Consider the following 13,951-nt stretch of genomic DNA (forward strand, 5'->3'; position numbering starts at 1 on the left):
ACTGTACATCAAAGGGTCTTCCCTGCAAACAATTATTCATTCATCATGCACATTCAGATGAAGATTCAAAGTCTCCTAATCTGTCAGGATATAGCACAGTGCTTAATTTAGATATACTAAACAGATCAGAGAATGTTAAAAAATTGAGCTAAAAAGGTCCTCAAGAGGTTGCCCAAATCTAAAATAGAATCTGTGAGAGTTAAGACACTCTGTTATATTTAAAACAGATGGAAAAAAAATTACACAGACTTTAAGGCACATAGGCTCTTGAGATCAGATGCTTCTTTAGATCCTAAGAAGGATGATGTGCCTGAAAGCTTCTGTCTATCTTCCAGCTGTATCAATTGATCTCATAAAATATATTACTTCATTCCACAAATCTTGCCTTATGTCTCTAGAGCAATACAACTACAGCAAGACTACAACTAAGCAACTGTTGGCAAGTTTACATTTGAAAATGTGTTACATTTGAAGATAAAACACATCTCTTAAATGTGTTGCATTGTTTCATTATCTTCCCTACAAAAAAAAAAAAATCTTCTCATGTCTAATCTACTTTTATTTTGCTGCTATTTATATACTTTTTTTTCTGCACATAGGCAGAAATGAGGAAGAGGTTTTTTTTGTCCTGTAGCAATGCTTCACATATGTAAGGATTTTTGTTATACATTTCCTCAGAACTTCAGAGCTCTTTATCTTTTATTCTTAGTCATTCCTTGAACTTCTGCAACCATCTTTGTTGCTGCTCTCTGGACACTTTCAGATGGAATTGAACCTTTCTGGTGAGAGTGCAGTGACCAAAACTGGCAGAATACACTTTCAAGATCTTACCAGGGCAGTGGCAGGAGCTGAGATTGCAGTACTTCTTCATGGGGGATATGTTTAGACACAGACTAGGACACAGAGAAAGGGAGAGGCTAGGTGGCCTTCAGTTTCTCTAAGACCAGATTTTATCAACTATCTTCTTAAGATTTAGGCTTCCAAGATTCATCTAAAATCTCTGTTGTGATGCAGCATATGCTCTTCATATATTTTAATGTGTTGCAGAAATAGCTCTGGATTCTGTCGCTTGTATCAATTTAATTTTTGTTACATATGTATCATGCTGTCATAAATGCAAATTAAAATCTCTCTAAAAAGATCTTCACTGTTCTTGGACTGGTTTTGAAAAGAATACATAATAAATTTCTTCTACTGTTTTCTTCCTGAATACAGAATTTCAGGTTTTCTTAGTTTTGGCCTCAGATACCTGAAAGGCTAGGCTTATAAATTAAAGGCTTAAAGGAAACATCATATTGATTGTATTTTCTTCTCATTTGGAAGATTTAAAGTAACTACCAAAGTAATTATTTCTACAGCATTGCATGATAATTACAACATAACAAATCAGAGCTTTATCACTGTCACTTGTGCATGGGGTTACCACAGTTACAGTCTGACAGTACAGAGGCAGCACCCACGAATACATTGCTGCCCCTCTGGAACATTGTTTGCAGTTGGAAGTGCAATGCTGGGGAAAAAAATGCAAAAAAAAAACGTTTCACTTTAGATAATTTAAATATTTAACTCTAAAAATTTCAAGATCTGGACATTTACTTATGGCTGGTTCTTTGTCTTAAGCACAATTCATATTGAGAGTATGGTCCTGTCTTTACTTGGACAAAAGTTGAAGTTAAGTGGCAATGATTTTCTGTACTTCTTATTGTTTTTATCAACAGACAAAAATTAAATAAAAAGTTGCATAAAAGTTCAGAGTTTGGCTACTTTTCTCCTCATGTTATAGTTTGAACAGTCCAGTGTTCTATCCAGTTCAGACAGGTACATAATTTACAGCCATGGATGTCAGTGCCTAAAGGTGCAAGGTTTAAGCAGATATGTTTGGTCTTTGACCAGGCCTATTCCCATTCCCGTGCTGGTCCGTGTGAAAAAGACCTGAACAGAAACATTATTTCTGGTAAAACAAATCCATTAAATTGACAAATATGAGGTCAATCTCACTGGCAGCCAGCTGTATCAGAAATCAATTCATAGCATTCTGCATGTCGAGTTCAAGGCTGTATGAGCAAATGAAACCTTGTGATACCCCAGAGATCTAAGAATTACTACCATTTTCATCTCTGACACAAAGAAAGTGAAGTGCAGAACAGAAGTTGTTAAAGGCCCTACAGTAAATCAAGCACAGAATGAGAAACTTGGACTCCTAATTCCCTGTTGTGTACTAAACCTTCCAGATCCCACTGGCTTGACACATGGAATTCAGATGAACTTCAGTATTTGCTGCTCCTCAGAGTAACGTAAAAGACTGTGCCTTTTGCTACCCAGGATGTAGCAGTGCTCAGGAAAGCCAAGGCACAGAAACTACCCTGAATTTCCTTGAATTCCAATCTGTGGAGATAGGCACCAGGAAGAAGAAAAAGCCTGATAGCTTACAAGCATAGAAATGCAAGACAATTTATAACTTTATATTTCTCTGCTTATGCTTGTACATTTCCACTTTTGACCTCTTCTCTTCTTCACAGCACAAAATATTTCCCATTCTTTTTATGGCACATAGCACAAGAGCACCTTAATCAGCTTTAAGTTTACATAAGTATTTACATACTACCATAATAATTAAAGATCCCAGAAACTCATTCCATGAACGTATTAAAAAAAAAAAAAAAAAAGAAAGAAAAAAGAAAAAGAGAGAGCTTGTGAAAAAAAGCCTCTGAGGAAGAAGTATTTTGAAACCAAGCCAGCTTTCTCTGCCCTCATTGCCCTTTGCTGTTTGCAGTACTGTTTTGAACCTGCCACAAGCATAGGTAATGTTTTTTTTCAGTGCAAGGCTAAAAAGCTGTGAGGATCTGCTACAAGTTATTTGAATAGGACAGAATGATAAAAATTCCTAAGTCCTAAATGACATAAAGTTAGTTGAATACATTCCTTCCAGACTCACTCTTTCTGAGTTTACTATAGCCCAAGGTTACTCAGTAGTCTTGGACAATAGCTTCATTAATGGTGTTCTAGCATCTAGAATCAAGAAAGATTCTCTAGCCTGTGCTCAAAACCTGCTATTTTATAGGCATGAAAAATAGTTTGACTATGCCACTGAATATTGTGCAGCTAGTTAAGTGTCAGAACAAAAGAATTTAATATACTCTCCACTCTATACACTCCTTTAGTTACACATTTTCATCCCAGGCAGTTTTACAGAGAAGCACTCAGCTCACACAGAAACACTTGAGTAAGATGCTAGGGAAAGAAAGTTCCATGGAGGTGAAATGCCATCTGCCTACTCAAACAGAAATAGCAGAGAGCTGTGAATTTCCACTTATCTTGAAGAACAGAAGAAAGGATAAGAAAGGTAGTAAAGATTCTCAGTTGGGAGTGTATTTTACCAAAAAGTACTTCAAAATCATAAAATAGGAGATGAGGCCAGCAGCAGCCCTCCTAAAAAGCTTTGGAGATACCATGGCGTTAACAGGATGCCTGTTTAGCTGGAACACAGGAGAGTGGCCCAAACTAAGCTCTTTAGACTTCCATCAAAAAATCTGTGAAATAGAAAAATAATTTAATAAAACTTCAATTTAACATTATGTGCAAAGCTTTTATGCAGCCTTTGATGTTCCTAGCTATAAATGGGACTGAGAAAGAATGTGGGGAAAGTGGTGTTAACACAGACACTGAAGAAAAGAGGATTAGAAAGGGGAGAAATGTAAAAAAGCAGTTATGAAACACACTTCTGCTGTGCATGATTTTCCCTACTGCTAATGGAACCTAATTACCTGTCCAATGTCTTGTATTATTTTCCATAGTTTTGCTTTTACAAAACCAGTCGGAGTCAGAGCTACTCCTGCGAGAGCAAACAGGCAGGCCAGGCTTCACAGGGGGCAGCTGCTTTTCTAATGGCTGTCAGACTGCCCCAGGTCCTTCGTCTCACCGGGGACACTTCCCTTCACTTTCCAGACTTCAGCAGAGCTTTAAAAAGCGAAGCACTTGTTGTTCCCACCTCTTCCACACAGTGTCAGTAAAGGCTCGGAAACCAGCTGGAGTCGCCGGGCTGAAAGCCTTTGGAAAAATTTGTGGAGGCTCTCCAGAAGCCAGGACAGTTCTGTGACAACGGAGCCGCTTTCTGGACCCATCCTCCAAACACTACCTCCCACTCCCCAAAAAAGTCTCACAGGAAAGTCCCAACAAGGACAAAAAAATAAAAGGTTGAAATCAAAGTTAAAATTTAAGATGGATTGCTATTAGAAATCCACCAAGAAAGCTTCACCTCATATTCCTGAAGAAAAAAACCTTCTCTAATGTGACAATATAGTGAGATTGGTATTTTTCACCTACAAATTTAGTCCCTGCGGTTTAGTGTCCTGAGGCATTTTAATTAGAGGCTGTAATGGTGTTTAATCAATTAGCACAGCTCATTGTATCTCAAGCTGAATATGAAAACAATAAAAAGGCTCCATCTGGTATAAAGTGCAGCTGCTTGCCTCCTGGAAGATTTATGCTGTCTTGAGCATATTAAACACTGTGCTGCAGTCCTTCCACTGGTGGATTCCTGGGTCAGCTGTCATTTTTTTTTCTACATGTCAACCCTAAATCATTTCCCTTACACTCCAGAAGTCTTGTCAACCTCTTATTGAGTGGGTCATCTTTCAGTGCAACTTCCTGGCCAAAATAGAAATGTAATTTCCATAACCAGCAATAAATGACATTTTCTTATATAGAGGAACCACTTTATCTCTTATCTAATTTTTGATGAATAATAAATCCCAGATGGAAGTAAACAAAGAATTATCATATTTCATTCTAAACTACGATGATTTTATTTTGCTTTGGTAATTCAGTCTCACAACTGTTTGACTGAAATATCATAATATAGTCATCCAGAAGTTATTTGGAACTGATGCTGTGATTATAAGACCTGGCAATCAGCATCTCCAAATGCATTAGGCAGAGAGCTTCTAAAAAACTTTACTCTTTCACAGTATTTTACAACCAGTGACAAAACATGGGATAAATAGTTTTAAATTATACATTATTTATTCTCTATCTCCTAACCCACCCACCCCCAATTGTTTTCTCCTCACAATTAATTGCTTCTCTATATGGAATTCTTCCTCTTGTTCTCTTCTGGTGATATTACCTGCTGCAAATCAAGGTCTGAGTGGTGGGGTTTGGTAGCATATCTACTTAGCCTTCCTTTCAACACAAGAGAATTTTGGAGAGCTAGATCCCCTGTGAAAACAGTGAATGTATACTGCTGGAAGGAAAAATGTTGTCATTCAAACTACCTTCATTATGAATGACTCCTGATTAAGGATTCTTCTGCTTTAACTTAAAAGTCTAAAAATTAGGTGCTTAAGAGTAAACTTATATTAGGAAGGCTTCTCATGAGTCTTTCAATAATTTCATTGATGATCTTGATTAAGGGGAAAGAAACACTTTAAATTGCAGAGGATATTTAATTAGGGGTCTTTGAAACCAGCAATGAGAACAAAAGATCTAAAACAAAGCAATATCTTCTGTGAATAGGGAGCTATCTAATCCTTAGGCTGTCCATCTCTTACCCACTATTCAGCTCTAAACTCATACATTACTTCATTTTTACATAACTAATCTTATCTGAAAGAAAGGAGACCAACATGAGACCAGGCTTACATTGAAAAGTAATGAAAGTATTTTCTTTACAAAGAAAATACACTGTTTTATACAATGTTTATTATAAAGGAAATACTGAAAAAAAAAATCCTGTGTCTGGTAACAATGCCTGGCAGATAAGAACTGTCCTTGAATACATGATGTGATAGCTAAAAAGACAGACAATACTCTGAGCAAAGGAATTACATGGCCTACCAGTGAGGCAATAGCTCCTCATCAACAGGAAACACTAAATGTGTTCAAACATGTGTGAAGAAATTCTTAGAAGCATGACAAAAGGAGCAGGTGGCTAGGTCATGCTCCCTATGTATCACATATAAACAAGTGTGCATGTGTAGGTTCCATCACACAGGAAAAATGCCAAAACTGTAACAAATGTAGTTGAATAACACAGAACGCATGAAATCCCAAAGTATTTTGTTGAACATCAGTTTCATTGGGATGTACTAATGGGGAACTGTCACCCACAAAAGACAGTGAGGATCTACATAAATAAAAAACCAGGCAACAGCAACTAGTTTGCTTGCAGCAATATGTTTTCTGAGGTACAACAGAACACTACCACATGTTCTATTGTACCAAAGAGTAAAGAGTTGTGGGGTTTGGGTTATTCATGTGCTCCAGCACACTTCTACTTCTTAAGAACTGGCTTATCAAGGCTTTAGAGAAGAAAACAAGAACTGAATTTTGTGTAGTGGAAGCTTATTTCTGTGGATCACAACGAGGAGTAAAAGCACAACCATCAAATTGGCACTGGAATAATTTTCTACTCGGCCACATTACATAATCTTAGGCATTCAACAATCTAATGGAAATGGAAGTTATTAGCAGAGAATCAGCTATGCTATAAAAACAGACTGCCCAAAATGCCTGGTTTTGTCAGCTCTGGAGAAAGTGAAATGTTCCATCACTGAGTTTTCCTAATCTAACTGTATTGATTAAGACTGACAGATTGGTTTAAAATATCCAGCCCCCACCCCCCAGTCATTACCAGTATTAACTGGCAAACCCAGTCATCTCTGCAGAGCTGGCTATACTGATTGACTAGATGTTTAATAATAATAATTGATATTATTACAAATAAAGCCTACAAAATCTTTATCTACACTTCCTATTACAGGTGGAAGAGTCAGAAATTTAGATGTCATACTGTAAATGACACTATGATAAAAAGATTTCACACTTGGCTGATTCAGTTGAAAGCTGCATGACATTAAAATGAAAGTGTGTTTCACAGCTGAAATGCTGTGCAACTTTGAAAAAATATGCTTCAAAAAGCATCCATCAGTCACTGCAACATGAGTTTCACTAGGAAAAACCTTTCCATGTCCACTGGAGATGTAAGACTTAGTGCCTTTTCTGCAGGATATCCAAAGAAAATACAATTCACTATGCTAGTGACATGTTCCAGCAAATATCTTGCATATTATACAACTTCTGAATCTGTATCACAGATCCTCATTGTCAATACAACATTCCACAAACTAGCTAAAATCCTTGTCATCCTTGCAGTCCTACTGTGCTAAGAACCAGGAGAAAGAGCACAGTTCTGTCAGAGCTGAGTGCACCCCCAGGCTCTGCAACCTGTGCCTCTGCTCAGGAGCTGGCTGTCCATGCTGAAGGACAGCTCTGGTAGGGGCAGCCAGAGCTGGGACCAGGCTTCTGGGAACAGAGCTTTTGGAGTTTTGGAGTACTCTTTTGGGAGTCAGCCTTTTGCCCCAGAGCAGCATTTAAGCTCAGGCTCTCACACTAGGCTCAGGCAAAGATCAGGTTACAAGCATGGTTTTGCCTTGCTGAATTTGATTGTAAAACTCATCCATTGACTTGATTTTCTGGCTTAACCTCAGACCTGTTTCATCAGAATAGATTTGTCTGGTGGTTGCTGGGAGGTGACTGAAACCTGGTAAACATCCTTAGAGCTACCAAGCTCTCAGGCACTGTGGGACTGTGTTGGTGAGTACACTGCCCTGTCAGTCTTGCTGCTGCCCTCAGCTCCTGGCACCCCTTCCCCTGGGGAACAGTCCATCACAGTTCTTTTCTGACACATTCCACTTGTGAAACAGGTAGTAAGTCAGCTGCTTATGTCCAAGAAAACAAAGAAACTTGACATGCAACACCAAAAATAACATATGCTTTATAAACAAAACAAAACAAAATAAAAAACCAAACCCTTCAATTTTTTAGTTTTGAAAAATGGTGAGTAATCACTATATTATGCAAATACCAATGTATTTCAGTTGATACTCAAACTCTTCTATAAATTGAGCTCATTCTTTCTCTATCATAGGTAGAAAAAGGATATACATATTGTCTCATTTCCTATGTGCTGTCTTCCTAACAGTGATAAAGCCATTCTAGTTATTCATCCAACAGATAAAGGTGACTCTCATGCTGATATTACAAACAAAGTCTTTCAATGCCAGGTTCCCTAAGGAATCTGAAAAAAAAAGAAATATAATAATTTAAAATGTAATTAAATGAAATTTTCCTCATCTACAGCAACAAAATAGGATTCATGAAGATCATTTAAGAGAATACATGACTCATCCAATTCTACTAACATAGGCATGTATGCCTCAGTATTCACTGGATATCTTTAAAATTACAACAGAGCAGCATTTGAGAGAGCTGCCTATTCATAGGCATTGAGCAGGACTCAGGTGTTAGAGCTATACACTGATTTTTTCTGCTCTAGCCCTAGAAAAATCAAATAGAGGCTGTTGAACTCTATGAGTCAGACTATGAACTCTTTGAAGAAAGGAGCATAGTTGGGTTCTTACAGATCTCAGCAAAACTAGCAGTTACTGTAAAACAGATAATAAATAATACATCTATCCAGGGAGGGGTAAGTCTCTCCCAATCTCTTTCTGACTTGGAATGAATAACAAGTATCACCAAACTGTGTGAGTAAATAAAGTTGCTGAGACTTCTCACTGATGTACTGCATGGTCTGTTACCCTTGGAAGCCAGCAGTGTTGAGGACTTTCAAGCTGGGCACTGGCAGGCTGTATGTGCTAAAGACTGCAGCTCCTGCCAAGAGCCCCAGCAGCCCAGCTGGTGGGATGCCAGAAGGTTGCTTGTTTTGCCTGCAGTCCTTGATCAAACCAAGTGATCTCTGCTGCACATTTTCATTTTGATGAATGCATGTTCCCTGAGAGAAGCCATTTCATTAGAAAAATCCTGACCCATGTGAATGAATAACTTCAACAAGGGTCATTTGCATTCTTCATAGGTATAAACAGAATTAAACATATGTAGTTGTACATTACCTTGTAGTCTTACTCCAGTTATTAACTGCTGCAACCAATCAGCCTGGAATGGCATCAGCAGCCAGAGACCTCCAGACATGCTAAAAATATCTTTTCTTCTTTATTATCTAGTTTCCTATTTTCAAGCAATGTTTTTAATGGCCTATTTTCAAATAAAGAAGAAAGAGGTCTTTACAGTCAACATACATTCTACATTAAGAAGTTCTACATTTTGCATTAGGTGTGCAAAGAAATTGCAAGAGTTTCACTGATCTGGAGTAGCAAAGAAAATTTTTGGTCTTATTTGCAAAACAGAAAATCCTTACCCTCCACACTTGTTCTGCTTCTAGTGATAAATAGTGACCAAGTGAAGAAGAAAATAGGATATATCATCATACTGATCTGGCCATCTAGATTTCAGATTCCCTTAATGTTCATGTAAATATATCACAAAATCATCTTAAAATCTGCTTCCTTTCCTTGACTTACACTGAAATACCTGATGAGCAGCCAACCCAGACATACAAGAGAATGGTTGACATGAAGCACTGTGTGCAATACTGAAACCTGCATTCAAACAGCAACTTGCTAATGTTTTTCGCTTTAGCTGGTTTGTGCAGCAGCTTGGACAGTTTGTGTCAACTCTCCTAATTAAATTGAAAGCCAAATAGCAATGCAGCCCTTGTTATATGCTATTATTAGTGGAATTCCTGCTGTGTATCTCACTCAAGAACCCAATACATGTCAATCAAAGTTCAAGCTCCTGATTCTACCCTTGGTTGTTAATTAACTGTCAGAATGCTTCAATCCAGTTTATTACTAATATCTAAGGAATGTGCTGTGCCTTCCTCTTGCACAGATACAATTTCTGGGACTCCCCTTATCCCATGTGAGTGCACAAACCAAGATAAGAAAAAGAAATATAATTTTCAGCACCACACAGGGAAAGGGAGGGTTTTCCCCAGTGACTTAAATGTTATTTGAATAGGATGTGTTAAAAATAGAACCAAAGCATTGATTCCACGCACCATGAGCTCTGCAACACTGGGCAAATGTAAGCAAAGAAACTTAGTGCATCATTAAGGATGATACTATGAAGCATTAAGGATGATACTGTAAAGCACTAGTAGCCACTAAAGTGCTCTTTAGAAGTCCTGCTCTTCATTGAGAAGAACCATGACTAAATCCCAGATTAAGCTCAGATATGGATTTTTCAAGCAGCAGAAATCAGTTTCTCAGAGATATCAACATGTGTACTGTTCTACATCAGATTTCACATGTAGTAAAAAAGTTCCTCAAAAATGTCTTTGTAAAGAGCATTAGACCACATCCATTTCTCTCCTCAGAATCACATGAGCCTGCAATCAGTGCAGTGTGAGCTTTCTTGAATAATGATGAGACAGTTCAGCTACCAAGCACCTGCAGAGACCACAAACAGTTCTTCCATGAACAGAACCAGCAATATGGAGCAAACAGCTTGAGGAGGATCATAGAATCATTTGGGTTGGAAAAGACCTTTAAAATCATTGAGTCCAGCTGTAAAGCTGAAAGATCTAGGATAGATCTTTCAGATAGATCTAGGATAGATCCTTTCTTTTGTAGGATTTACTGTGATTTAGAGGAGTGGCCAGAAAGGTGTTTAGTTGCTTCTCTGTCCATTTTAAGACAGAGATTTGCTACCATGTACTACAACTTGGAGAGAGAGATTTCAGAGGACAAAAGGTGGGCATTCCACCTTTTGTAAAAGATGGAATCCAGGTGGGTGCAGTCAGATGCCAGTTTCCATCCCAAGCAAAGAGTTAATACACATAAATGCAAGGAAAGAACAGCTGCACATCCATAGTGGAATAATCTCTATTTGTGAGTGCACAGAGAGGAAAGCTTTTCTTCTCGTGGCTTTTCAGAGGGGAAAAGTGTAAACAGGGCGAAAGCTCCCAGAGCTGAAGATTTGACCTTGAATTTTTACAGGTGAGAGAACGGCATTCTGAAGCTTGTCTACAGTATCGGTGGAGTATAATAGGTAAGCACAGGTGGTACTCCTAAAATAGTCTTTGCTCAAAATCATGAAGAAGGACAGCTTTTATCCTAGTTTAAAATAAAGCCTCTTTGCCAGGGTTATTATGTTTACACTGTCAATCAAGCTGGCTGCCGAGCAATGGACTGAGCGAACGTGCACACAGGCACTTAGGGCAACGCTACAGAATTACTAAAAAAATACCCACAATCACCAATCCGTTGAAAATTTTAAAAATGCCTTAAAATATTGCCTTTGGCTGCAGTCTCATTTGCATCTCACTTCGGGAAGCCTGTAGAGTTTGCAGTGACAGCCCTGACACGCACAATTCCTTCTGAAAAACATGAATGAAAGACCCGTATGGCGGGGCGGGGCCCAGCGCGCTCCGTTCGCGGCAGGATCACAGGATGGACACAGGGAATGCCAATGGCCTGACCGCAGCCCAGGGGTTCGCCGGGCGGAGCCGGCTCCTGGCGGCCACACCGCGTCCATTCATAAACGCAGAACTGAGTGCAGCGCCTGCTCCGCTCCCCCGGCCACCCGCAGCCCGGGCGGGGGCACGGCCGCCTTCGGGAGGGGGCACGGCCGCCCTGGGGAGGGGGCACGGCCGCCCCGGGAGGATGTGTGCACACGCGTGGCCGCCCTCCCCTGCTTGTTCCGAGAGCCCCCGCCGTGGGCGGTAGCGCGCTCTGGGCATCGCAGCGGAGAGATGGGGAGCAAAGAGGAGCGGTGGGGGGCAGCGGGAGGGCTGCTGACGGCCAGACCGCCCTGCCGCTCCGGCCCGCCGCCACAGCCCATCCGTGCCCTCCCTCCCTTCACTCTCCTCAGCTCTCCACCACACTCCAGCGCCCCTACCGCTCCATTCGAGGCGGCCGCCGAGCAGCGCCGCTGCCCCCGCCGCCTTCTTCAAGGATGAATGGAAGCGGGAGGAGGCGGGCTCCAGGAGAGGCGCCGCCCCGCCTCGCTCCCTCAATGAGCGCCCGGGAGGGGCCGCCTCGCCCCCGCCCCACGGCTCCGCTCCGACCGCGGGAGGAAGGAGCCGCGCGTTCCGCGCCTGCCGGCGGCTGAGGGAACCCCGCCGGTTCCCGTGGCGGGCCGGGCACCGTCCTGGTCCCCGCTTCCCTGTCTCTGCCCGGGAGAATTGCCCCGCGCTCGATATCCCCAGCGCCGGCCGGGGCTCCGCAAGGGAGCAGCATCCGCCGAGCGGGCTGCGAGGCGGAGCCGCCGCCGCCGCGCCGGGAGGGTTCAGCACCTCGGCCCGGGGGACAGGGGCGGGAGCGGGCCGGCAGCCGCGGCTTTCCGTCGCCGGGCCGCCCCGGTGCGCTCCGCCAGCCCGCTCCCCGCGCCTGGCCCTGGACGCCAGCGGCCGCCGGCGCAGCCCCTCGCCCGCGCAGGGGGAGTGGGTTTTTATGGCCCCTTCCGCGCAGCCCGAACTTTCCCCCTCGGCTGGGGACTGCTGCCTTTCCAGCGGGGTGTGCCAAACCCACCCCGGTTTCCAGCCACCCTCCGTGCAAAACCCATCTCGGGAAGGGAGAACGGGAAGTTTTGGGGAGCTCGACTCACCCAAGACGTTCCCAACGAGAGCCACAATGAATACGACGATGTAGCCGGCTATCAGAGCCCATTCATATTCCTTGGGATGCAAATACTCCTTCCAGAGATATCGCAGGAACTCCTCATCATCGTAGTCTGAGGAAGGGGTTAAAAAAGCCTCCCGCGTTTCATTTAGTTCCGACCCACTCGTCCAATTCCTGTACGGAGGGGAACCATCCTCTGATTGAATTCCGGACATCCCTAGTGGTTATTCCGGAGGCTGGAGAAAAAACAACAACCAACAAACCCAAACCCAGACCCTCTCAGAGCATCCGAGCTTTCTCCCGCCCGTCCATCGAGGCTTGTGGTTGCCAGTGCGAAAAGCGGGGTGTGGGGAGAAAAATGACGCGGGAACTTACGGGAACCAATGCGGGAACAGGCTGGGGATCCGCGTCGGTCCCCAACGCGCCCTGACGAGCCTTTTCCCCGACCGGGCAAGGGGTGCAGCCTCCGCGGGGGAGGCTTCACCCCCTGCACCGTCGTGGAAAAGGCTGGTCGGGGTAGGCTGCATGCCTCAGGTGCCGGAGTGCACCCGCCCCCGCTGGAAAAGTCACGTTCGATTCAGACGATGCCGATTTTTGTTCCCCAAACCGTGCACACGCACCCTCACATACCCCCGCATCCCTGCGTGCCTCCCCCCCCTCTTCCTCCTCCCGCTTCAGCTCATCCCCAGCTCCTCATCTCTCCCCCAGCCCTACGTCCAGCTTGCCCATCCCTCTTCTGACTCGGCTTCTCCTCGGTTTCTCACCCTCTCTTACACAAGCACTTCTCTTTACACCTTTCTACATTAGATTCCAGATATATTCATGATATTTGTAAATTAAAGGCTGTGGAAGGCTGCGGTGGGAGGAAGCACAGGGTTAAAGGAGCCATTAAAAATCAGTGGCTAATGAGGCTAGGCTGCCTCATTTCTGTGCTGATTTGAAAGTTAGGCTAAAACGGGAACACTGTGGGTTTCCCAACACTGGTGGGAAAATCCCTAAGACAGCTGAGCAGATAAATGGGAGGTTTCATTGGATTTGAAGATTGTGAGACCTCACTGTAGCTTGAGTTTAGCATGCATTCACTGTGCTGAAAATGTTTCAGACATCCAGCTTGGGATCTCAATACAGAACTGCCCCTCAGCCTTTCTGAAATGGGCTCAGCTGGCAGAAAGCAGTTCAGGAGAACCTAGAAGTGCCAGTTAAACAGCTTGATAGGTTTCCTGGCTTCTGGTCATTACTTATTGAAATATTTTCATACTTTGCCAAGTGTACAATCTCTGAAGGAGAAGGGATAGGTCTGAACTTGCCCTCCATGACTGATAAAATCCCCTCTTGTTCAGGCAATCTGTTCGCTTCATATCTGAATCATTTAATGAGTCTGATAAAAGTGCCATTTCTACCGGGACACGCCACAGCTAGCTCAGTCAAGCATTTCAGTGCAGGGTCTGCACCTCCATAGAAATGGAGGAAGT

The 13,951-nt window shown here is 42.7% G+C and overlaps 1 protein-coding gene across 1 annotated transcript in view; it reads right to left on the bottom strand.

The window, feature by feature from the left end:
* The window catches only part of HCRTR2 (hypocretin receptor 2), a 32,266-nt gene extending 19,260 nt beyond the window's left edge, over positions 1-13,006 (bottom strand). The window contains exons 1-2 of the mRNA XM_009094541.4: positions 12,855-13,006; positions 12,466-12,653 (exon numbers count right to left, since the gene is read on the bottom strand). Coding sequence (XP_009092789.2) covers positions 12,466-12,653; positions 12,855-13,006 — 340 coding nt within the window. The remainder of the gene's footprint in view (positions 1-12,465; positions 12,654-12,854) is intronic.
* Between the last annotated feature and the right edge of the window lie 945 nt (positions 13,007-13,951).

The sequence above is a fragment of the Serinus canaria genome, chromosome 3, assembly GCF_022539315.1.
Source record: "Serinus canaria isolate serCan28SL12 chromosome 3, serCan2020, whole genome shotgun sequence".
Lineage (NCBI taxonomy): Eukaryota > Metazoa > Chordata > Aves > Passeriformes > Fringillidae > Serinus > Serinus canaria.